Raw genomic sequence first — 27,661 nt, 5'->3', positions numbered from 1 at the left:
TAGTAACTGAACCAACTTGGGATTCCACCCACTAGCCTCCTTCAGCTTGTAGCCAAAGCTCCTATTATAAAAGAGCCAATCTAAAATCTTCTCTTTGCAGAGGTTCTAAACATGCCGTGCTATGCCATGCTAGGCTATGCCATGCCATGCCAAAGAAACCTTTGCCTGCTGGAATAATATTCTTTTCCAGTGTTACCCTCTCTTTACCCTCACCTATTTCCCTAAAGAGACTCTATGCCTCTCTATCAGGATTACTAACCTTACTTCCCAATCCCTATAATAAATCTCTTTTATCAATCTAGGTTTTCGCCCAATCCATATAATAAATCTCTTTTATCAATCTAGGTTTTCAGGTCTGTAAATTCCTTTACAGAGAATCTCTGCGCCACCAGAAGGGGGTTCCCCAAAACTCCCTATCCTGGTGCCGAATCCCAAGGAGGTGCAGGGGAGCCAAACCTTTCCCTCTGGTTCCCTGAACCCTGAACTTGCCACTAGACCTTATCATTTAACTCCCTGACCACCAGAAATCCTAACCTCATTTTGGTTCCCTAAATCTAGACTTTATCATTTGTTCTCATACAGGGAGCTCCAAAACCTAGACTTCACCTCATCATATTCTGGTTCCCTAACTCATCAACCTCATCAAGAATACAAAACTTTTATCAGTCTTTGTTAAGTCTTTTCAATGAATTATATTTTAGTTTCCTCAGTTCTGTAATTTTTTCAGTTTCAAATTTATCTAATTCTGTTCTCATTTTAAATATTTCCTCATTTGTGCTTATTTTTCATTTATGCATTATTTGCTGGCTTTATTTTTTTTTTAATGGATGTTCAGTTCATTTATTCTCTACTTTCTCTACTTTGTTAATGTATATTTTTGAGAATATATTCTTCTTCCAAGGTCTGCTTTAGTGACATGCTGGAAATTTTAATATGGTGTCTCATCTTTATTACTATATTTTAAATAATTACCAAAAATGTAACTTTTTTTAAAAATTTAGGATTTAGGATTTCATTAGCAAGTCTCCATTTAGATCTTTGTGTGTGTGTGTGTGTGTGTGTGTGTGTGTGTGTTGCCAGATCAAATTTATATTTATAGTTCTGTGATCTGTAAAGATGAGCTTAGCACTTTTGTCTTTTGATACTAATTTTTAATCTCTCCATTTTGAAATATATGAATTGTTTTTATAAAAGTACCATAGGGTACTAAGAAATATGTTTATTCTTAATGAGCCTATTCAAAAGGTGTCATAAAATTTTTAGCTCTAAATTTCCCAAAGATTTGTTCAACTCTACATTTTCCCTTTTAGCTATTTTACTGATAGACTGATCCAATCCAAAGAAGAACATTAAATTGTGTCTTTTCTGTCTTTCACATCTATATAGAAGAAAGGCACTAGTCATAGGAAGACTGAGACCGAAAAGTTATCTTACTGAAGTGGAATTTGAGCTGAGTTCTTAAAGGAGATCAAGAAATCCCATGAGATAAAGGTGGTGAGGGTGAGCTATAAAGGAAGTCATGACATTCATGGAAAAGATTCCCAACAGAAGCTATCTTAAAAGTCTGTTTTTAAATTGTCTCTGATTCCTTAAAACAATGATATCAAAGTTAAATGGAAACTGCATACTGATTTAGACAACTACAAATTAATATTATATTGTATTGTATTTTAATTTGTTAATCTTTTCCCAATTACATTTTAATTTGGTTTCAAGTCTCTGGGAAAATATTCAAGGCCATATGCTGCCCTGAGGATACATTTTTGACACCTCTGCCCTAGAAGATGTGAGAGTTCACACACTTCCCTTAAACAAATGTTTCAGCAAATTTTTAGTTCAGAAGATATGCTCAAATTCGTATTCCATATTCATATTCTAGCCCTGCTCTCTGAGGCTCTCTCCAACTAAAGATTCTGTGGCTTTCAACGATATGGGGGAATGATCAGTTATGATGCCCCAAGCACTGAGACTTGCAAGAATCATTTTATAAGAGTTAACAACTAACCTCCAATGTTTATTAAGCAGTGTGTGCAGTATTTGGCACTTGATGTTCAGGACCCCATTCCTTCTCAGTATCACTATTAACAATATTCCCCTTCTGTTCAGAATGCTGGAAAATTCCTTAAAATGTTGCCAAATCTCTGGTAAAATATATTATTGATATAAATTGTTTTTCTCCAATGGGTTATCAAAACTGAAAGCCATAACCTCAAAATATTGTATCTAATCCTTTGATATGTTCAATATCAATGTAATTACCTTATTGGCACAGACTGTAAATATAATGTTATCCATGTTTCCATGAGGTCCAAGTTCTTGCTTCATTTCTGCCAGCCAACTATCAAGAGCCTCAAAAGAGTCCTTCTGGCTAACATCATAAACCAGGATGACACCCTGTGTGTCCTTGTAAAATTCATTTCGAACCTATAAAAAGGCAAAGACATATATTTAGGTTTCTAATCAGTTCTAAAATTTTTCATTAAATTTTGCACATATAAAAGCAATGCAATCAGAATAACAAGAAGAGATATACAACAGGAAAAACATCTTTTTAAAAAATTCCAAAATCTAAAAAATATGAACTATAGACAAGTTACTTTCTTCTAAGAAATGTATAGTATTCTTCAGTCATGTTTCATAAATAAATAACATGAATATGTACAAGAAATGAAACATGGCATTAGAGTAACCAATGGTCTCATTGTTTAACTCTTTACACTAATACATAGGCAGAAGATAAGTTAAGAAAAGCAAAAGAAGACTAGTAAGTCCTGATATAGAAGAAAGAAAGTAACAGCCTAGAGGACAATAGATACAATGGTTATAATGATGCAAATGAAAATAATACTAAAATGTAGGTTAAATGCAACTAGTCTTTGTTTCAGATAATCAACTTAACTAGTTTTTTTTGGGGGGGAGAGGGTTGTATAAAAGGTAGCTATAAAAATTTTTTAAGAAAAAAATTAATAGCATTATCAGTAAGTTAAGTGAGACATCATATAATAATGGCTAAAGAGCACACCTCAAAGTCAGGATGACTTTGGTCCAAAATCCTACCTCTGACAGCATATTAGCTGTGTAACTCTGCTTAATAATCCCTCCCTGCTCTTGGAAATGCTCTTAAGACTTAAGTTGAAAAGTTGGTGCTCTAGTTTAGGTAACTCTATAAGATTGCAAATTGCAAAGAAGAGGCTGAAGGAATTTTCTCATCCAGGAATTTCCTACATTACTGAAACCATAGATTCAGTATTTATTTCTATCAGTAAATTTCAGAGAAAGGAAGAGAGAAAAGGGGCTAGATTCAAAAAGTTACTATTTGCGTCATTTCGAGGAAAAAAAAAATTTTAATTCCCAAGCTTAGCTTGCTTATTTCATCTTGTTGTTCACAAAAACAAGGCTGAAGGATGAGAACAGAATTTCAGGTTATAAATAATATCAGGAAAAGGAAGAGAAAATTTTTACTTATCAGGTTAATTTAATCTGGCCTGTTATAATTATCTAAAGTTAAGCATCTGTCAGACAGTGCTAACTCTCTCATTAAAGCTAATCAAACTGAATGCATATTTGAAGGGTGGTCAGCAATATGGTATCTAAATTATGTGGGGAAGTTTTTCCCTTGGGATGACATGCTAAAGATGGCTTTCTAAGATATAAAGCAGGAGACCATAAGTAAGTTCTGGGTAAGTCATTTGGATAATTGGAGAGAAAAATCTACTAAAAAATAATGACACTGTTAAGGAATAATCAGTGTTCAATGGGATCTAAGCTATCAGAAACTGGGGCTAGTAAAGGGCTGCTAAGATTACTGCAGGTGCTATGTCCTGACATATATTAGGTAAGAACAAATATCAGCTCCGTAAAAGGAGAGTAATTTTGACTTTTGAGAAAGAAAATGTTTCACAGAACAAGGGCTACATTGGCAAGAATGTTAACTAGATCTAGCCACTCTAGATCACTTCAAAGAACAGATTTCTGGTGTTGTTGGATTTAAGCAATTTCTACTGATTTTTTCAATTCTGCAACACTACTCGCTTTAATGTGGGTTTTCTTTTGGCTCTTTCTTCAGTCTGTGTCATTTCATACACATATTCTCATGTTGCTTAGAATGTTTCATATCCATCACTTGTATGGCACTCATTTATTGCATTTTGTTCAGTTGTCCTCTAATCATTGAACATTTTGTTCCCAGCTTTTGCTATTACAAAAAAGGTGGCATATTTTGTAGCAGTAAAGAACTGGAAATAAAGTAGATATTCATTGAATAGAGAATGGATAAACAAGCTGTAGTTACATGAATGTAACATAATATGACTATACCATAAGAAATGACAACTATAAAGAAGAGAAAAGCATGGACGTATACAAATTGATTCAGTGAAAATAAGTGGAAGCAGAAAAACAAAATATAAAATGATAATATAAAGAAAGAACAAAAGCATGAAACTAAAAACTGTAATTATTAATGACTAATTAAGAGCTAAGAAAATGCTGCTTCTCCTGAGTGCTGCCTTCCTTACTTTGAAAAGACAGAGGACAATGAACATGGAGTATTGCATGATGTTTGCTATGTTGGCTGGTATTACTGAACTACTTTTCTCCTTTTTTTTATTTGTTACAAAGCATGGATCCCTGGATAAGAGAGAAAGAAGGGGCAGAAGTGGGAATTAAGGTGATGTAAAAACTAATGAGATCATTAAAAACTTAAAAATAAATATTGCTCTTAATATTTTTGTGAATATTTACTTTTCTTGTTTTTAATAAGCATTCTTAAGTTATAGTCTCAATAGTGGAATCTTTGATTAAAAGGAAGTGAACAATTTAATAATTTTTCTTATGTAATTTCAAATTACAGAATTTCCAGAATGACTGAACAAATTCACTATTGCACCAGCAGTGGATTAGCATGCTCTCTTTTAATAGTCCCTCCTACAATAAACCTTCCCATTTTTTATCTTTTGCTAATTTTACAGGCATATGCTAAGACCTCATAGATATTTTTAATTTGTGCATTTCTAATTATTAGTGATTTTGAACAACTTTTAGAAATTTATGCTATTAAATCAGCTTGTTTGTATTATCATTTGTTTATACTGTTTGGATGGATAGTTTGTATTTTTTTTTAAACTCGTTCATATCCTTTGTTTGCTCATCTTAGGAAATGGCTCCTAATCTTCTATGCATTATAGCAGCACAAAACTAAAAACAAAGTGGTTCTGAAATTATTGAGAGAAGAGAAATTTATTTTTGTTGTCCCTTTGGATTTCTACTTTGTCTATAGGTCATAAAGGGAATATGGTTTGAATGATAAGAAAAGATTCTAAATAAAATGGATACCTATACACAGGGGTATGTGCTATATAAAAAGAATGGTATAGTATTTTTGCTCCAAAAAATAATTATTAGGAATATGTAGAAATATGAGGTTTGTACAAACCAAAAAGCAAAATGGTCAGTCAAAAAGATACAGGTTCAAATTCCACCCACTACCCTTATTGGTTATATGATCCTAGCTATATGATCCTGAACATCACTTAAACTCTCTTTCAGCTTCTTCATCTATAACATTTAGATAATATCTTTAGTTCTCACTTTACAGGGTTATTGTAAGGCTCAATGGAAATGTATTGCAAAAGCTAAGCAAATCTTATAGCACTATATAAATGCCAGTGGATATAATTGCTAACTGAGGCAGAGTTAAGTAAACAGTCAGAAAGATTAACAAAACAGCCATAATAAAGGGATAGAAGTACTTCCTCTAAAAGATAGCATTGCAGCCCAGTCCAGCCCAAATCACCAAATATGTCTCCACTAAATCAAGTCTAGGTAGTGGCTTACTTGATTTAAATAGTACCCCTTCTACTCAACTCCACCCTCAGACATTCCTCCTTATCTTCCTTCCCTTGCCCAGCCCAGCCTAACCCAGCTCAGGCTAGCCCAGCCACACTGTACTTTTACTGGTAATTTTTTTTTTTTTTTTTTTTTTTTGCACTTCCCTTACTTATTCTAGATAATATTGTGGTTTATAAAACTCACTATCTTTGTATCTTCTTACTCTTTGAAAGACTTTCACTTGAGGTACTCTGATCTTCAAGCAACATTAAGTCCCTTCCTTTCCTTCTCTGGGATAGTTTTCATTTTAAATAATATTACTTCCATTTTTACATCTTTTAAAAAATATCTACATTTCTGGATACATCTCTTACTCTAGAAACAGTGTTCTTCAATGTACCATGAATATGTTCCAAGGAAGGGAGGTAGAGGGAAGAGTCATTTTGAGCTCATAAACCTGGAAAATTTGGGTAAGGGAAATCATGTGTGTTGTTTTAATTTCTTGCTGAAAGAAAATTCACATAATACTTAGGGCAGAACTCAGGAAAGGTCATTTTAGTACCCTGCTATGAAAGAAGGATTGAAATTTATGATTCATATTACTGGATTCCTAAGACATAACCAATTATTATTAAACCTATTTCAAGAGATTACATAAAAAACTTGAACAAATAAGTATATGTAGTTAGGTTACTACTGCTCAGAAGACAAATTACAAGCATAATTTAGGTTTACCTAGTCTACGTATATAGTATAGATACTGCTGGTCTCCAAACAACTTTGATTTTCGCTGGCTATCCTTCATGCCAAGAATTTTCCTTCTCACCTCTGCCTCTTGGCTTCCCTCAAGATTCAGATAACTCCATATTCTTGAATAGACCTTTCCCCCATCTCCCATTCCCTTATTTCCAATGTCTTCCTTTGGAAAGCAGATAGTGTTATGCCACAGTTCTGTTTCCATAATTATCCTGACCTACTCTCCTTGCTTCTCAGTCCTGCAAAACTTCCCCTCCCTCTTTATCAGAATACTTGACAAGGATAAAAGATCTTATGTTTTAGAATATCAGAATGCCTCTCCCCATCCCAAGCTATCAGAATGTCAGAAACCATTTTATCAAGATGTCTCTCCCCATGTCCAAGATGCCTCCCCCTGATTATATCATCTCATCTCTAGAGGCTCACACCACCCTGTCAGAGTCCCCCTCTCAGCATCCTGACTCCGCCCCCGCCTCAGTCTACCCCCTAAGTCTGAGCCACATATGTATATAGGTCATTGAGAACTCTCATTGTTTGCTGGATTCTTGGAAACAATAGTTTCATTCAGCCCTGGGACCAAACCATGGATCCATTTGATCCCAGTATATCTCTCCATTTAATAAATTATTAAATACTCTCTAATCTCTACCTTGCTCAGTTTCTGCAGCATTACAGTAGCTATGTGGCAGAATAGATAGAATGCTGAGCCTAGAGTCAGGAAGGTTCCTCTTTCTGAATTCAAATCAGGCCTCAGATTTGTGACCGTGGGCAAGTCACTAAATTCTGTTTGCCTCAGTTTCCTCAACTATAAAATGAGGTGGACAAAGAAATGGCGACTACTCCTATATCTTTGCCAAGAAAACCCCAAATACAGCATGAAGTCAGACATGACTAAAATAATTGAATGATAACAACATCCCTTGGAGAATATATGCCAGTTGTACTATATATGTTCAATTATTTATTTACATACTGTCTCCTCCACAAGAATATGAGCTCCTTAAGGGCAGGGACTATGTTTTTGCCTTTCTATAGTATCCTAAGTATTGAGCACAATACCCAGCACATAATAAACATTAATAAGTACTTATTGGCTTACTAAAAAATTAAAAAACAAAGAACAATGACCCCACATTCATGATATTGCATATAAACCTTCATAAAATTTTTTTTTCTTACCTCATAGAAGAATGGATGTCCAGCCATATCAAAGATGTTAACTTTAATTTCTCTGTCTTTGATGTATACTCTGAAATGTCCAAATGGAAATCATTTCAAAAGAGGCTAAAGTTTGTATAGAATATTAATAGGGCTCTTTAAATCTGCATGTCATTTGTAAATTTTCTTTTAAAAATTATTTTTAAAAATTAAAATAAAGTCTAGACTACCTCTATATTATATCACCTGAGCTGGAAATGCAAGGGCTACTTGCAATCTTCCTCTGATTGACTCAAGAACTTTGACTAGTTAGTGCTGCCTTAGACAACTTCTCGCCTCCCCCATTCCAAAGTAGTAAACAAATGAATTCCAAATTTAATGCAGATACCAAATCAGTTTAGCCTGCTACAATTCAGAACTTTAAAACTCAAGAGAGATCTACCAGCCTCAGTACTGGGAGCCTCAGTAACAGAAATTTCAGGTTGTGTACCACCACTCCTAGCTATTTACACATTTTCAAAAGACAAAATTATCTTTAAAAGTACATATTTCTGGATATGGAACATTTTGCACAATATACAAAAAGAAGCTCCAAGTGAGTATATGACTTTGGCATAAAGGTTGATGATAAACAAATCAGAGAATCAAGGAAGAAATTACCTGTCAGAATCCATGAACAGAGGAAGAGTTTATGATCAAACAAGACAAAGACAACATCATAAGAATAAAAGGAACAATTTTGATCACATAAATTTAAAGGTTTATGCATGAACAAAACCAAACAAAGCTAAAAATGGAAGAGAAGCAGGTAATTTGAGAAAATTTTTTTCTTGTTTCTCTGATAAAGGTTTCATTTCTAAATTGCATGGGAAACTGATCAAAATGTATAAGAATGTAATTAAGAGCCATCCCCAGATTGATAAGTCAAAAGATATGAATAGGCACTTTTCAGAGGAAGAAATCCAAGCTATCAAAAGCCATATGAAAAAAATGCTCGAAGTCACTAATAATTAGAGAAATGCAAATTAAAATAACTCTATGAGGTTTTACCTCACATCTATCAGATTGACAAAGCTAAAAGAAAGAGAAAATGAGAAGTGTAAGAAAGGCTGTGGGGGGAAAAGATAATTAAAGCCCTTTTGTTGAAAGTGTGAACTGGTCCAGGGATTTTGGAAAACAATTTGGGAATCATAACCGAGAAGTTATTAAATTGTGCATACCTGTCAATCTAATGAAACCATTTCTCACCCAGATTAGATTTATACTCCAAAAAAAAGATAAAAGAAACCTAGGAAGTGAGCAGAACCAGAACTAGGAGAACAACTTATACAATGACAATGTTATGGTAAAGTTAAACATCTTAGAAAAACTTTAGAACTCTGATCAATGCAATGACCAATGATTATTTCAGAGTTCTCAAGATGAAATATGATACCAACATCCTAAGAGATTCAAATGGATTTCTACTAGATTCAGTGCATTTTTGAGACATGTTTTTAGACATGGCCAATAGGGGAAAATTAATTTTGTTTGACTAAAGACAGATATTGATTTTCTTTCTTTCTCTGTGGCAGGAATGGAGGAAATCAGGAAATGGAAGAGAGAGAAGGTGGATTCTCATCAATTGAAAAAAAATTTTTTTTTAAATATACCACATTACATTTCTCTTAAAAAGAAAAACAAATGTTCACTGTTTTCCAAGAAAGCCCAAGAACCATTGTTTTTCATTAAATTTGACAGATAACTATTATATTTTAAATACAGTGACATTTAAGATTTATGAAGCACTTGTGATTGTGGAGGTAGACATTGTGTTGAACATATAAAAGACATAAACCTCAAATATTTTGCCCTTATAAAGTATTCTATATGCAAATAGATACGCTTTTACAAAAGTAACATCAAGACTGAACTATTAGTAAAATCTTTAAGACAAATAATTAATCAGGTAAATAATCTATACTTGTGAATAACATTTAATAAAAATTAAATTTGTTTTTCTAAAGTACCATGTGCTTTTTCTGGCTCTCTGGGTAATTTATTAGCCAAAGAAGTCATCTCTTAATTGCATCCTCAATAATATTAATAATAGTGGTATTTAATACCATTAATTTGAAATAATTATGACCACTCACACAACTTGTATTGACCTCATTAATTCTAAGATCTAAAAGAAGCAACTTCTATTGATGATGTCCTAAATGTTCCTGCCTTCTTCTGACAGTGGAATTATGCCACACTCTAGATCTCTACCTCTAGAGCATGGCAAATCAACCAACAAATTGTTTTGTTTTTTCTTTTCTTTTCTTTCCCATACTGCTGTGAAAGAGAATAAAGATACAAAAGAGGAGGGGGTATTCCTCTTTGGCTATACTGGCAGAAGCAATTAGAGACCAGAGTTTATGACAGATTCATGGCTAATATATGTATAATGAGGGCCAGAAGAAATATATATTTGCCTACAGTCTTACTGATCTGGATCAAGAAGGTTTGAAACTGAAAATGCAAGAAAATTGGATTATCAATTGAATGAAATAGAATAAAATTATTAAATAAAGAAAATTACCCACAGATACCCACTAAATCAGATACCAAAGAGACCAATATGAGAAGAAAATCAGTGGAAAGGTCCAATAATTCACATGAGATAATAGCCAAGAAGTGCTGTAGTTAAATTCATAGCCTCAAATGTCTTTACACAAATGCACAAATAATTGTACTTAATAGGTGAATTAGAAATCTTAATGTAAGAAGGTAAGTTCAGCCTCATAGTTATTACTGAGGCTTGCTGGAATGTTATTCATAGTTAAGAGTTGAGCTAAAAAAAGATATAGCTTATTCAAAAGGAAATAAATAGCAAAAAGTGATAGTGGAATAGAATTAAATCAGTAAGGTTATTACTCTCAGGTAATCCATAAATTTAAGTCAAAATATGATAAAGGATCAAAGGATAGAGAAAAGCAATTCTGAGGTAAGAACATACTAGAAAAGAAGGAATGAGATAAATTTGGGAAAGAGATAACAAACCAAACAAGCAGACATGATAACAATGAAAAATTATGCAATGCTTTCCATTATCCCAAGATACTTCCTCAAACAAAAATCTATCTTTTAAAAAAATAAACAGCCCAGATTTACCATTGAATCCTTCTCTTTCATCCTCACAGAGGACCATATGTTACAAAACAATTTTTTAAAAGAAAGAAGAGGAAGAGAAAAAATTTTAGTGAAATTTATCAACACATTGAAAAATCAGTTAATCGAGGAAAATCTATTAAACTCCTACTTATGTGCCAAGCAAGCACTGTGTGAAGCACTGAGAATACAAAAAATGCAAAAGGCAGTCACAGTCCCTGTATTCCAGGAACACACAATCAAATGGGAAGATAACCATCAAATTATTATGTACAAACAATATATACACAAGAAAAATGTGAGATAATCAAGAGGGACAAGGTACTAGCATTAAAGGGGCTTGGGAAAGGCTTTCCATAGAAAGAACATGGGGGACAGCCAGTGAAAACATGCATAGTTAGTTAATAGAATGTTGCATTTGAGGAACAGCAAGGCTGCCAGTGCAACTGGATCATAGAGTATAAGGGGGAAGTATAACATAAGAAGACTGGATAGGTAAGAGAGAGTCAGGTTAAGAAGGGCTTTAAAAGTCAAAATAGAGAACTTTATATTTTACTCTGGAAGTGACAGAGGATCACTTAAGTTTACTGAATGAAAGGATAGTATAGTCAGACCTGCATTTTAGAAATATCAATTTGATAGCTGAGAGGAACTTGAAGTAGGAAAAAGCTTGGGGCAAGGAAAATAATCCTTGTCCGTATCAGAGGTCATAAGAGCTTGCACTAGAGTAGTGATGGGGTCAGAAAAAGGGGTTACAAAGGTAAAATCACAAGGACTTGGCAACAAATTGAATATGGGAGGATGAGAGTAAAGAATTGAGGTATATGATATCTAGGTTGCAAAACTGTTTAACTGGGATGATGGTGGTGCTCTTGATAGGAAAATTAGGAAGAGAGAAGGGTTTGGGAGGAAAGAAAGAGTTCCATTTTGAACATGTCAAATTTAAGATATCTATGGGACACCCATTTTGAGATGTCTACTAGGTAGCTAGAAATGCAAGTTTGGGAGTTAGGGAAGAAGTTAGGGCTAGATAAGCAGATTTATGAATCATCAGTATAAAGAAAATAAGTGAATCAAGAAATGAGATACTAAGTGAAAGAACCAAGAAGGAGATAAGAAAGCCCAGGATAAAGCCCTGGGGACAAGGCCCTGACTTGGGTTAAAATCCAACAAAGGAGACAAAGAAACGAGATCATTTTGCCATAGAAACCTATAGATGACAATATGAAGAAGGTGATTGATGTCAAAAACTGAAGAGAGGTCTAAAAGAATGACTGAGAAGAGGATTTGGCCAATTAAGTAATCACTGGTAACTTTGGAGAGAGCAGTTTTCAGCTAAATGATGTCAGGAGCCAAAATGTAGAGAAGTTGACATTATATTCAATAAACCTCATCTTTTCTTTTCTTTTTGTTTTTGTTTTTTTGCTAAGGCAATTGGGGTTAAGTGATTTGCCCAGGGTCACATAGCTAAGAAGTGTTAAGTGTCTGAGGTCACATTTGAACTCAGGTGCTCCTCAGGAACTTCAAGACTGATGCTCAACTTCATCTTTTCTTTAAGTTTCTCAGTGCTCTATGGCCCTTTTCAAGGTTTACCTTAGGTTCCTTTGACTCATGTTTGCATTTGAAAGTTCCTATACAACTCTGGTCTTTGTTTCAGAAATATTTAAAGGTCCTCTATTTGTTAAGGCTACATTTCTCCCTTTAGAATCGTATTTTTGGTGTTAAGTTTCTATCATTTGTTCTTTGGAACACTGCATTCCAAAATTTCCTCTTATTTTTAGCAGAATTTATGATACCAACTATGGATTTCTGGGTATAGAAATACATTTTTCTGGATTCTTGTACTATTTTTCCTTTGATGTGGCAACTCTAGATTAATAGAGTTTATATAGTACTTTAATGTTTATAAAGTACTTTACAATATTATTTCATTTTATTCTCACAATAACCCAGAGAGGTAGGTGTCATCACTATCTCCATCTTATAGTTGAGGAAACTGAGATAAACTGAAGTTAAATGTCTTTGCCCAGAATCACACAGCTATTAAGGCTAAATTTGAATTCAGATCTTCCTGACTCCAGTTCGAGTACTTTAGCTACTGCACCATCTAGCTATGAAAATTGAGGCCTTTCCTTTGGGGTTTCATTCAGGTGATGATAGATGCATTTTTTTCTGTCTTCACTTTGTCTTCTAGTTCTAATAGAATTTGGCAGCTTTCTTTTTTGATTCCTTGAAATACATTGAGAGGCTTTTTTTTTTTTAAGTTATGATTTTCAAGGACTCAAGTGATTCTTAAAAATTACTTCTTTTTTGACTAGTTTTTCAGGTCAGTTGTTTTTGGTATCAAAGACCTCACCTTTTCTTTCTTTTATTTTCTTCATCTTTTGATTTTGTCCAATATTTTTTGCTATCTCAAAGTCATTGATTTCTTTTTGGTCTATTATAGTTTTCAAGGAATTTATTTCTTGGGTAAGGCTGACTACTTTTTCTTCTAAGCTATTTATTCTCCTTCCAATTTTTTCAAAATTTTTATTTCATTAAAAAATAATCTTGCTCAATTTCTCCCACATATTGATATAATACTCAAGGAAAGCCCATTTTCCCCTTTAATCATCTCCCTGGAGTTATTGCAGATGTACTCTCTCTTTGGGGTGATTTTTATATTTACAATAGTAGATGTTTTCTTTGATTCCCTTACTCAAGATTTAGTTCTTGAATTAAGGTTTGGTTCAAGAACCAGGCTCTACTGTATTTCTGAGTGGGATAATTGGCTCTGCTTGGTCTCATCCTGGGTCAGTCCCTTGGATTCCTATGATGATCTCCCCCAACTTTAGTTCCCCACCCACCAGATCTTTAAGTGTCCTTTTGCTAGATTTTAAGAGTCTTTGCTAACATCTTAAGATACAATATGAGGTACCCTGAGATCCTGGACCAAGGATATCTTTGTCTGAATGTTGCTACCCTACTTATTACTGCCCACTGCCAAGGTCCTCACCCTGGGGCTTTCTGACCACTCTGAGACTTTTTGAGTGGATCCTCTACTCTTTCTGCTTCTGGACACAGAGCTCTGAAGGCTTTACATGTGCCATTTCTTGGGTGCACTGATAGCCTACACTGCCCTGGCACTGGCTTTGTCAGCTTCTCCTTTTCCTACTACCTTACAGCTTGTGGGATGACACAGATATGAAATGTATAATATGATAAAGTATGATGGGCTACACTCAGGAAAGGTAAAGACCCTTCAATAATCAATCAATATCATCACAGATTCACTGAAGCACTAAAGCATGCTAAGCTTAAGTACTGCCAAAATAAACACAAAATCAAATATTTGCCTCTCTTATGCTATTCCTACACTCATCATCAATGGTACCACACAAATGCTCTTCTCCCAAACTACTGGTACAAATGTTGACAAAGCAGAATGGCTCACCATGGCACTATTGGCAGGGTCTATTCATCTCCCTATTTGTCTGCCGGATACTGTTGTACCTTACTGCTTCCTGATGGAAGAAACATATTTGATAGTTTTTTGGTATCTTGTCTCCCCACATCTGGGGGGCACTCAATTAAAAAAAAAATTCTTCCAATCCAGCCCCCTCTTTTCCCAATAAGAAAAATGAAGCCCAGAGAAGTGAAGTGAATGCCTGACCTCATAATTCTAGCTAACCTCTCAATCAAATCTAAGCAAACAATACTTCTAAATCACTGACTGAATGCCAGGCACTATTTTAGACACTGGGGATACAAACTCAAAGAAGGAAACAATCCATCCTTTCAAGTAGCTTCTTATCTTTTTACTCTAGGGTCAATGCTATTTCTATCACACTCAGCTGCTTCCATCCCAAAGAACGTTTATTCTACAGGAGGCTATCAGATAAGAATCACAAATGATCAAGGGAATTATAAACAAATAAGGGGAAAGGACATTTCTCCTGGCAGAATTCTTTAATTTCTACTGAAATCTTTTTTGGATTGTTCACTGGGCTGGGGAGATGACCCCAGGTTTATGAAGATTTTGTAGGATATATCAAGTTCTACTGGGTCATACCAAATAAAAGAAAATATGGATCAAGTACATTGTACTTATAAGTATAGAGTCCATATGTTTGTGGTTTAAGGCTCAGTAGAGCTGAGCTCACAGAGATTGATCACTCAAAAGTGAGCTATCACGTGATCAATACTTTTTGGCCACAGCAACTCGTGAAAATCATCTGCTAAGGGACTGCCTGGTGTATTTATGAAAGGAGCACTCAGGTCAATGAAATCAGAAACTTTTAAGTATCAAATAAGAAACAAATTAAGCAACTCGTGAAAATCATCTACTAAGGGACTTCTTGAAAAGTTCCATCTGAATCTGCTTTACTTGACTATAGTATACTTTTTGTTACAAGGAAGGACTTTTATTTTGGGGCAAAGAGAGTTGAGTAGTAGATTCTTTTACCACCTCATCCCATCCCCCCCAAAAGAAGAAAATATCGGAAAATATTAATGAGACATTTAAAAATATACAGAAGTATATAGAAAGAAGGAAGTTTAGAACAAGATATAGGCAAGAAGGGCAGTTTTGATACTCTTGCATCTGATTCAATATATACTTTGAAAAGAAATTGTCCATAATAAAATAAAAATTCAGTTCCCCATACAATTCTCTTTCCATTTTTAATATGTTGAAACATTTGCATTAAGAGAAATTAAATTTTTTAAAATGTTCCACCTATCAATTTAGACAATTCCTATATATTTGGTCTGAGACTTTATTCCTGTTTTCTTCAATTATATATTATCCTGGTTCCTGCTTTGAGAGTGTATAAAGTATAAAGAAGTATATAGAAACAGGATTTCTGATTTTCTGTGTAACTTATAATCTAAAAGAAATAATATACTCACTTTGTGACTCCATAGTCAATTCCTATTGTTGCTAGGTATTTGGACACAAATCTCTTCTCACAATAGCGTTTTATAATACAGCTCTAAAAACAATAAAATACAAATATATGATAAATATATATATAGGTACATATATAAAAATAAAAATTCATTGTTATGTTCTATTAAAAAAAGTTGATATTAAAAGGTAACAATAAAAATACCTGAAGCAATCAAGAAATAAAGTGCATATAAGGAGAATGTTAAGAATGTTAAAGAACAACTAAAAAGAGCCTTTCTTGAATATTATGGAAAAGACTTTTTTCCTAGAAAACTGGAATGTATAACAAAGAAGAAAAGGATAAATGTCTAGAAAACAAACATCCATAATACAAAGAACTGCAGTGGGATGATAAAGGGATATTTCATTTACATGCAAATGATTCAAAGCTCCTGTAGCGCTTAAAAATTTTTTAAATTTGTTACTCACTCTATTTCCCAAAGGATGAAGTTTATGAAATTAAACCAAGTAATATGAAAATCAATTTAAATTAATTTTAAAAAGAGAACAAAACCAATTTAAGGGGGCAGAGAAATAGATTTTTACCAGGCAACTGGGATAAGTTCCTTATGGCAGTTGAGCACTGAAATAACCATTAAGTTTCTTGACAACTAAGGCAGAAAGGGGAGCATAATGAGCTACACAGTTCTTATTGTTTGATAAGAGAAATCATCAAGTTTGCCTAAAGAGAGAAAACTTTTTCCTACCACTGAACTCCAAGAAAAATTTATCACATAGAAGATAGTGGCTGACAGAATGCAAAATGTCTTCAATTAGTTTTTAAATCAAAACACACCTAAATATTATTTAAGTGGGCATATCTTATGGTTCCTTCTATAAAAGACCAATTAAAATATTAAATCTAAATTCAGTGAAAATACATCTTCAGGGAGTTGAGATTATATAGTCTTAACCTATTGTTTCATTAAACAATTAGAAAATTTAGAATGGCTTCTGCCTTCACCATCTTTACCATCACCAGAAAATTTTCTACCTCACTGATCTCTGAAATTTCCCTAAATTCAATCTCTATTTCTTGTCATCTTTCCCTCAGCCTTACTCTTGCTAAAATGTTAACATTCATTATCAAAATCCAAACTTTCTAGCTTTCTCTGTTTTCTCAGTCCATTATAGCTGTTCTGGACCCACTTTCTTTCTTTTGTAGTCATGGCTTTGTAGTTCACCACCTCATTATTAGTCTCTTTCAAAAAAATAGGTGTCTCTCAAAAGTATTGGTTTACTATTAATCTACAGTTTCATGCTGCCCAGAACTAGTGGTCTTCTTCACCAAATGACCATCTGGGTCATCATCACCTTCGATCCTCTCGTGTCCTGCTCTAAGCAACTGATCACCCAAATCAACAGATACTTCCCTAGTCCTTTGGCTAATCCATCCATCCTGCACTCTTAATTGGAGCTATTTACAGTCCCCACCTATAAGGTGAAAACCATCTTCTCCCACCTTTTCTCAGATTCAGCTCAGATCTCTTTATCCCCAATTCTTATCCTTTGCTTTCTCTACATCCTACTATGTCTTCTGGAAGTATCATTCTATCATAAGCTAATTCCTTTTTGTCCTAGATTTTTTTCTTCTTACATTCTAGCTTCTGATACTCATAAAAACCTGTCAGTTTTCCCATATACAAAATGAAGGAAATAATGCTAGTACTACCTATCTCACAAAGTTGTTTTGGGTATAAAATATTTTACACATACACATGTAAATATTTTGTAACCTTAGAGTTATAGAAACATAGGCTGTAGTTTTAAACATATTTATTCAATCAAAATAAATAAAAGCTATTTACTGTTAAAGGAGTTTAATTATTAATATTTTATTAAGCCCTTAAATATGTTATTGTTTTTGTGAAGTGAACACTCAAAAAAACTTTTATTGACAAAGCTACTCCTGGGAGAGAGGGAGAAGATGCTAGCTTTATGACAAGGATAAACAGAAAAGGCAAGGCACTATTTACTAACAGAGTAATTACATGTAACTTTATATATAAACCACTGTCTCTTAAGAAACTTCTCTGGAATGAACCATTCTTCCCTCCTTCTCCTCCTAACCCGAAGTCCAAGAGCTTGGACACTTCTGTGGAACAAAACTGAAAAAAATTCTTAAGAATTAAAGTTCATGGGTGAACTAGTGATGGAGTGTTCTTTCTCTTCAGCCAGGTAGCAGCACTTTGAGAGGAAACTGGATACTAACTGTAATGAATGAAATGATTCCAGGAATTGTTCTCTGACCCCTTTTTCTCCCTCCTTTTAAGATTTGAAGTTGATGGTTTGTCTCTTTGATTTATTTATTTTAGGGCAATTTTGGGTTTGGGGGAGATTCTATTTTAGTTTAAATGATTTGTACAATACCTTCTGAGGTGAAATTTGATATATTTTTTCCTGATGAATTGGAGGTATTTGACTATATTACCTAGATTTGATTTGTTGACTTTTTTTTTTTTTTTTTTTTTTTTGCTAAAGACTATTCTTTAAGATTTTACTTCTGATGAATCCAAATGGCAGTAACTAATTTGTTTACTTCACATATGTATTGAAAATATTGCAAATTGTAAATAGTTAATATGTAACTATCATATTCTGACCTGTGACTGTTGACAATATCAAACAAGGTTGAGAAGAGAAAAAAAAACAGTTTTATTTACTGTTTAAAAAAAGGTGGGGGGGGGGGGAGGGGGAGCTAGGTGACGCAGCGGAGAGAGCACCAGCCCTGAATTCAGGAGGATCTGAGTTCAAATCTGGTCTCAGACCCTTAAGACTTGCTAGCTATGTTAACCTGGGCAAGCCATTTAACCCCAATTGCCTCAGCAAAAAAAAAAAAAAAAAAAGAATTAAAGTTCATGGTACTCCCAATTGTTCTATTACAGACAGGAAAATACTGGCAATGGTTTAGACTTTGATTAAGTATGTTTTTAATTTCTCTTTACCCTTATATTTATCTTAGCATAATGACTTCCAAAAGGGTGCTACAATCAGAAAAGATAACAATTAGCAACGACTGTAGCTTTACTTAAGACACAAAAAAGCTTTATTTTTCACCACATTGGTCTGGCTAAGTGCTAATATTCACATGCAATGCCTAAGTTTTACATGATATGGAAGGTGAGGAAGGATGGTGACTCTAAGGTCAATGTTTCTTCTATGTTACAAGCAACTATGTATGACATAACATACATAGTTTTTCTCTCTTTTCAAACTAAGAAGTAAACGAAAACTGCATTTGGAGTCTTTACATTACTTTTTTGTTTTTTCTTTTCCTCAGTTAAACTTTCTCCTTCATCTTTTTCCTGTTCCTATCATCTAATGCCTCCTTTCTACTTAATGGTGCTATGCTATCAAAAAAGGAAAGACTTCATACTCATTCTCCCAAGCTTATGTGTATTCTCAAAGAAACACATAATGCTGGATCTAGAAGGGAACTTAAATGTCATCTTTTCCTGCTACAAAATTAGTGACCAGAAGTTACAGTCAAGATAGTGGAGTAAGACAAAGCAATACAGCTCAAATTCCCCAACAACTCCAACAACACTTTAAGAACACCAGACCAAGCCGTAATTGTAAAATTAAAAAAAAAAAAAAAAACAACAACTAAAATAAGTCATCTTTCCAGATCAAGATTACAAATTCAAGTTACTAAATTGCAAATTCAACTTTTGGGAAGGTGACCATAGCAAGAACTGCATAACATTGGTCACTAGAATCATGGACTCAGTACCCAGAACTCTGAACTAAACCAATAGCATGGAGATGCCTCCATCCAACCCCACAATTCCCACTTCTAGTTTAGTGCCTGAAAGATAAATTTAGCTCCTAGAGCTGATTGTGGGCCCTCTCCAGGACAGTATCACAAGGTTCTCTTAGAAGGGCCAAGTTCACAGGCTCAGCCTCTAGACCTTCCAACTAAGCCAGCAATGCCAGAATGCTCAAAACAGACTGCTAGAAGAATAAAATTTCTTTAAAAAGAAAGAGCTCTTATGAGATCAAGGACACAAACTTGAGAGAATAACTTCAACATATCTACTAGCAAAGGCTCAAAGAAAAAGACAACTTCCTACAAGAAATGAAACAACAATTCTATTTGTTTTTTAAAGAAGCTAAAAATGATTTTGTAAATGAAATTAGAGCACTAGAGTAAATGATTGGAAAAGAAATGAGAGATAATAAAAAAAGAATTGGATAGGAATTAACAGCTTGTCACAAGAAATATAAAGTCTTATCCAAGCAAAAAGAAGAAAGGAAGGGAATCAGAAGCAATCTGATGCAATGAGCAAATCATTCCAGAGGACTCATGAAGAAACATGCTACCCATGTAATGATACTGAGGTTATAAGACTTAGAAATCAGAAATGACACACAAAAAATTTTGACCATATCCAATCGAGGAATTTGTTTTAGTTGGTTATATATGATTACAAAAAGAATTCTGTTTTTCTTTCAGAGTGAGGGGGAAGATGAAAGAGAAGAAAAAAGTAGATTTTTCACTCATTGAAACAAATTTAAAAATTTTTTAATCTCAAAAGAGATATGCCAGATCTCTTGGAACCACAGGACAAAGTAAAACTAAAAAAAATCCACTGGTCATATCCTAAAATAAACTCCAAAAATAAAACTCCCAGGAAAAGTCACAAGCAAAATCCAGAACTTTTAGGTGAGAGGAAAAATCCTGCAAACATCCAGAATATGCTAAAGAATAATTATCAGGATACAACAGGATCCTCACTATAAAGGAGTGGAAACCATAGATTAGGCTGTCTAAAAAACAAAAGATATTGACTTACAACAACCAAGAATAACGTATCCTGCAAAACTGAATATAATCCAACAGGAAAAAATGGATTTTTAATAAAATATTCATTCCAATCATTCTTGATGGAAAGACTGGAGCTGATGATATAAACTATGAACTACAAATTAAGAGAATTAAGGAGTAAAGAGAAATGTAAAAAAGACAAAGCAATAATAATAATAATAATTAGTAGGCAATCAGAAAAGACTTTAAAAGAATAAAGTGGTTGAATTATAATGGGGGGAGGGGTGATACAAGAATGCACTAAGAACAGTGATATCATCAAGAATCACAGTCAAATAAGATAGTGGGCCTAAAAGTGGTTTTTGTTATAATCTGATGATTTTAAGTGAAAAAAGGGAAGGGGGGGATGAAGGGAAAGAAGGGGGAATGGAGGGATAACTTATTAACTCTCATAACTAAGAAGAGCAACAAATAGAAGTTTAAACAACTTACGGGGTATGGGAGAGGGAGACATCATTTGAATCTAATTTTGAATTGATGCAGAGCCTAGTAAGCAAAACAAAGATAATTTTATACTATAATGGGATAAAAATGAACAATTTTAAAGAATTCCAATCAATGTAATGATCAGTCACAATTACAGAGGATTGATAATTTTGAATGCTACCTACTTCTTGATAGAGAGGTGATGGACTAGATATACAGAGTAAGACATGCATTTTTGGAGGAGATCAATGTGAAAAATGTGATTTTCCTGTTATGCTTATTTGTTGCAGGGACATGGAAGTAGACAGAGAAAGGCAAATGTTAATTGAAAAAAATTAATTTAAAAATTATAATAATGACCAAGATTTGACTCAAAGAAAAATTATGGGAAAATATCTCCCCTTCTTCTGTGGAGGTGGAGACCATGGTGGAGACCATGCATGTAGAACACTACAGATAATAATAGATTTTTCAATAGGTTGGTTAATTCTATTTAACTTTTTTCTTTTCTTTTTTCCTTCTTTATTATAGAGAAGATCTTCAAGGAGACTGTTATAGTAGAAGAAAGGAAGCCATATAAAAACAAAAAGAAAATAAATTATTTGGTCCAAGACCATCAATTAACTGAGGCCCAGAGAGGCAAAGTGATTTGCTCTTAGTCATGCAGCTAGTTCCCAACAAAAACTGGGAACAAGATCAAAGTTTCTTTTTTAAAAAAAACAAACATTTGAGACTGACCTGTAGAAATGTAGTTTTAACTAGTTCAGGATAGTTGTAACAAGCAAAAGACAAAGTCATCTGTGACCAATGATCTACTTACCAAATCCAATGACTGTTTCTCAGTCCTCATTCTTGACTTCTCTGTAACATTTTGACCAACCTCTGCCACCAGGTATTCTTTCCTTTATGGGTTTTTATGACCCAGTTGTCTCTTGGTTTCCTTACTGCTTATCCTGAATGCTCTTTTTCAGTGTCTTATTAGATCACCTAGCTCAACTCTGGATTTAGCTGGGACCGCAAAAATTATCAATGCCAATCTTTTTTTAAAAAGTAGGATAAAAATGATTATCTAGAAATGAAACCTCCCAAAAAGTGATAAAAAGGCAAAAAAAAAAAAAAGGCACTGTAACACCCTCAAATCATGATGCCTGAATGATACTGCATTTCAGCACTGAAACAATCTGTAGACTTAATTGTTGAACCAATGTCTGATTGTTGGAAAAGCTGCAGAGAAGGCTGCAGGATGGAAAAGAGGTTAATGTCCTAATTTTCAAAAAGGAGAAGGTGAATTATTTAAATTACAGTCTGCCCATCTTGATGCACAACGCTGCAAAAATTTTGAATTATTGAAGGTCTGTAAGAACTTGAAAAGAGAGCTGGTGATTATTTTAAATTTAATGTATTCCTCAAGAACAAGTCATTACAGATTAAATTCATCTTTTTTTTTTTTTTGACAGGATTATCCCTATTTTGATGAGGAAAATACTATGATATAGTATGCCTAATTTCAGGGAGCAATTTGTCAATCTATTATTAAAAAAAAAATCTTATGGACAAAATGAAATGAAAGAGATGTGGCATGGCTATGGTACAGTTAGATTACTGTTAAAATTCAAAATTCTGTTACCAAGGATCTAAGGAGTTGTAATAGATTAACGTCAAACTGGAAGTAGGTCTCTAGTGGGATATATAATAGGGCTCTTTTTGTCAATTTCCTTCAATGGCTGGAATGAAAGTAAATATGGAATATTCACAAAATCTACAGATGACATAAAACTATGCTACACTTGATTTGCTTGCAATCCACTCAAATTCTCAATTCCTTTATACAGGGGTTATCTGTAATCTTCAAAGGCTTGAGTACTCTGTGGAGGATGTTAGAGTAGAACCTTGCTTCAGGTATAGATTGACCTCTACATGACCTCTGAGATCCCTTTCAATTGTAAAATGTTATGATTTCATGTTTTTATGGTTAAAATGTAATGAGGGAAAATAAGTCCTGAAGGGTGGTGGGAGTAAATTGAAAAGGAATCAAGGGGTTCATTTAGACATATGAAGAATTGATGGCCAAGGAAGAAGAAAGAAGAGCAGCCTGAGTGAAGTGGGGAGAAAGGACATTTGGAAGATAGTGAGCCTTGAGTTCCTAAGGGAAGAGAAAGGGAACCCTGAGAGGAAAGGGGACCCTGAGAGGAAAGGGGAGTAAGAAGGAAGAGGTACTAGAGTCACCTACTTCAAAATTTTATTAGGACATGCCTGGTTTCTTTTACCATTCTCTTCCCACTTTTTCTTCCCTCTCTTATACCACTCCTCCCCTCTCTATTCCAAACAGTTAGTCAGGTCCCCAGTGAGCCTAGCCTAATTCTGTCTGAAGTGTCAAAGAAAGAGGTGGGGGAAGAGGAGAGCCAGCCAAAGTAAAGTGACTAAGGTGAAATCCGCCTGAGGGAAATTTCACAAGGATGGACAAAAATAAAATGTGTACATTAAACTGAAGATTTAGACAAGGGCAACTCTGTGTGCAGCCTGATGGAAATTATGCGCCACCCAAGTTTCCCCCTGCTTCATCGAGAGGCTTCTCCTATACCAAGCAAGTTTCCTAAGGAAATAAACCGGGAAAAGGATAAGTCTATCAATGATGGACAAGAAAAATTTCTAAAACATAACAGCAAATCAATCAACAAGCGCTTATTAAGTGCCTACTACCAGCAGGCACAGAACTAGGTGTTATGGATACAAATACAAAAAATGAAACCCTGTTTATCTTCAAAACTGTTATGTTCTACTGGAGAGGTACATGTTAAGAGAAAAAGTCAAGATAAGTCAAGAAGCATTTATTAAGTGCCGATTATATACCAGGCACTGTCTTAAACGCTAGAGATACCAAAAAATAAGGTGTGTGAGGGGAGACACATAATAGTTACTGCTCTCAAGGAGTTCATAGTTCAATAGAGAAGATAATACACAAACTGATATGTAGGAATGGGATAAATATGAGATAATCAAGAAAGAAAAAGCACTAATACTAAGGGGGACCAGAAAGACTTTTTGTTAAAAGGTAAAAATTTAACTGGGACTTGAAGGAAGCCAGAGAAGCCAGGAGACTGATGAATAGATAGTTAATTCCAGGGATGGGAAACAGCTAGAGAAAATGAAACAAGTTGGGAGATGAACTGTCCTGTTTGAGTAACAGCAAGGAGGCCAGTGTTACTGAATCACAGAGAATATGGAAGGGAGGAAGACAGAAGAGAAGAGAGAATTCATCTTTCCCTCAAACTTATCCCCAGTTATCCTCTCAATAACCAAGGTTCAAAATCTCAGTATCGTATTCAACTCACACTCTCATTTAGCTCACACATCCAATCAGTGAACAAATTTTGTCAACTTTTAAAATTGCTCAACATTTCATGTCTATGCCTTCCTTTCCACTTATTCAACCACTACTTTAGCTCAAGTTCTCATTAACTCTAGGCTGGACTATTGCATAATAACTCAAGTCTTTCCCAATTCCAATCTATCCTCCATAAAGCCACCAAAGTGACTTTCTTAAAGTTCAGGTCTGACTACTATCACTCCACCCAACTTCCAGTGGCCTCCATATCACCTTTAAAAACAAATATAAGTTTCTGTGTTTGGCACTCAGCTCTTCCTAACCTGGCCATTTCCTACTTTTCACAAACCCTTCCTGAGAAGGTATCAACTTTTTGGTTCAGCCAGAGTGACCTAATGGTGTCCTCACAGTGGACATGCCACTTCTGTGCCTTTGCAATGGCTGTTTCCCATGCCTGAAACTTAACTTCTTCACTTCTACTTCATATACCCCTAGTTTCTTTCAAGATTTAGCTCATCCCAACAACAATACTATATGATGACCAGTTCTGATGGATCAGGCCATCCTCAACAACGAGATCAACCACATCATTTCTAATGGAGCAGTAATGAACTGAACTAGCTATGCCCAGAAAAAGAACTCTGGGAGATGACTAAAATCCATTACATTGAATTCCCAATCCCTATATTTATGCACACCTGCATTTTTGATTTCCCTCACAAGCTAATTGTACAATATTTCAGAGTCTGATTCTTTTTCTACAGCAAAATAACGTTTTGGTCAGGTATACTTATTGTGTATCTAATTTATATTTTAATATATTTAACATCTACTGGTCATCCTGCCATCTAGGGAGGGTGTGGAGGTAAGAGGTGAAAAATTGGAACAAGAGGTTTGGCAATTGTTAATGCTGTAAAGTTACCCATGTATATATCCTGTAAATAAAAGGCTATTAAATAAAAAAAATAAAAAATAAAAAAAGAATTCACATATTAAAAAAAAAAAAAAAAAAAGATTTAGCTCATCCAATTCTGCAAGAGGCTTTTCCTGGCCATCCTAGCTTCCCTTCTGTTTTGTATATACTTTATATTGTGTAAATAACTAGATATACCTGCTTTCTTCCCCATTAAAATACAAGCTCTTCAAGAATGGGGACTATTTAATTTTGGTCTTGGTAGAATCTCTGTAGAATAACAACAACAATAACAATAACAACAAGCATTTATATAATGCCTGAAGGTTTACAAACCTTCCTAACAATGTTGGGGAGTTAGTGAATGTCTGAGGCTGGATTTGAACTTAGGTCTTCCTGACTCCACTCAGAACTCTGTGCCGCCAGCTACCTCAAAGATAAGGCCATGTCCAAGTTGCAGCTTTGTCTAATTATTATCTTCAAGGTCTTGGTAAATCACTTCATCCCCTGCATTTCAATTTCCTAATCTGTTAGGATAAAATTTTTTTAAAGTTTCACAAATCCATGACTTTATTTTTTATGTATTTATTTAAAACGAAAGCAAAATTTAAAAAAAATTTTTAAAAGAAAGAAAAAGGAAAAAAAAAAAAAGCATTGTCATGTCCCCAGCAGAACACCAGGGATTCAAAATATATAACAACAAATTTCCATTTCAAGAAAGCATATATACTGATAGAAGCCAGCAATAACATTTGTTACGAATCTCACAGGATTCTAATAGGTTCAAATGAAAGAGCAACAAAGAATTATGCAGAGTTTAAAGCATAATGACTTTTATATTAAAAGATCACTGAATTCAAGTCAAATGGCTTGGGTTTAAATCCTGATGATGAATTTAATCCCTAGTTTAAAATCCCTAGTTTAATAATAATAAAATATATAATTATAAATTACATATTATATAATAATAATCCCTATGACAGGATTAACTATCGGTATGACACCAACTGACTGGAAATATATATAGGGAGGCTGATTTAGAAAAATGTACATTCTCATAATCAGAGTTGTTTTAAGATAGAAAGGATGTCCCTCCTCATAGAAAGAACTCTTCTCATTTATTTTAAAGCAGAGATCATCAGGGATGATTCCTACATTAGGAAGGAGGGTCCTAAGGTCACAAAAATGGAGCTGGAAGAGACAGGCCATCCTCGTCAAGCTCCTGAAATCCAGAGAAGTTAAGTAATTTGTCCAGAGTCAATAAATGAGAAAAGCGGCATAAACCCAGGTTTCCTGCCTCCAGATTTTAGGGATGCTGCTTCTTTACTCCCACTGCTCGGTCTCCCTGGTTTCTTTCAAGATTCAGCTCAAATGCCATCTTTTTGCAAGAGGCCACTTGTCCTCCATCTAATTCTGCAAATGCTTCATAAGTGCCTAGGTATTTACATATTATCCCAATTATTTACATATTACATATAATTACATATAATCCCAATTATTTGCCATCTTCTACCTGTGTGACCTTGGTCAAATAACATTAATCTCTCGGGGATAAAGTTTCTTTTCTATAAATAGAGGGAAGCTAAACTCTAAGGTCTACCCCTAAAGTTCCTAAAAAAGGTCCTCTTCCGCCTTCCCGAGCTTGCCCCCGGCGGGGCAAAACGATGGATAGGCCTAACGCCTTTGAGTGGCCGCCGCAGTAGCCAATGGGAGCCGGCTCTTCAGCCTAGTCCCGCCCCTCACAGTACCCCGCCCTTCTCTGTCCCGCCCAGCCCCACCCCCTCCTGGCGCGCGGTACTCACTTTTCCCACTTCTGCGTTGCCCATGGAGATGACTTTGATGCGCAGGGACCTGCCTGGCTCTTTCCGCTTCGGCATACCGGCCTCCATTTGCCTTACGGCCGCGGGGCTAACGAACAGGTCGCAGTCGTTTTTTCGCTAAGCTCGCCAGTCTCTCGGGCCTTCGCCGCCCAATCGGGGAGCCGCCGCAGAAGCCGTCGCCGTCACCGTTGCTACCTCAGCAACACGACCCGCCATAGCGGGCCAGGCTGCCAAGCGGCAGGCGCGCCTTGAGCCTTAGGCTCGCGACGAGTCTCGCGAGGACAAAAGAGGGGTCGTGACGTCACTTCCTCTCCCCCTACCAGTAGTCGCTCTGAATCCTTGTGGGCCGCGAATGTTATTCCATTCGGGTTCTTTTACGCATTGATTCGCGAGAGCTTCAATTTTGCTTTCTCCAGCTTCCTGTGGAGGCTCAATTATTTGCAGGCCACCCTTGTTAGAAACTACCCTGGTCGGAAAGATTGCGATCCCTGCCCCCTCCCTCCCCCAGTGTAGGCCACGTTTCGGAGCAGTGGGATGTGCC

General features: G+C 35.0%; 1 protein-coding gene across 1 annotated transcript in view; it reads right to left on the bottom strand.

Moving 5' to 3' along the window:
* Positions 1-27,416, bottom strand: part of DNAJC27 (DnaJ heat shock protein family (Hsp40) member C27) — a 52,549-nt gene extending 25,133 nt beyond the window's left edge. Inside the window, exons 1-4 of the mRNA XM_031951445.1 lie at positions 27,103-27,416; positions 15,769-15,851; positions 7,765-7,834; positions 2,260-2,424 (exon numbers count right to left, since the gene is read on the bottom strand). Coding sequence (XP_031807305.1) covers positions 2,260-2,424; positions 7,765-7,834; positions 15,769-15,851; positions 27,103-27,189 — 405 coding nt within the window. The 5' untranslated portion in view covers positions 27,190-27,416. The remainder of the gene's footprint in view (positions 1-2,259; positions 2,425-7,764; positions 7,835-15,768; positions 15,852-27,102) is intronic.
* Positions 27,417-27,661: the final 245 nt, after the last annotated feature.

This window comes from Sarcophilus harrisii, chromosome 2 (genome assembly GCF_902635505.1).
Source record: "Sarcophilus harrisii chromosome 2, mSarHar1.11, whole genome shotgun sequence".
Classification (NCBI taxonomy): Eukaryota; Metazoa; Chordata; class Mammalia; order Dasyuromorphia; family Dasyuridae; genus Sarcophilus; species Sarcophilus harrisii.
Note: the sequence above shows the minus strand (reverse complement) of the source record. Positions and strands in the feature narration are given on the sequence as shown.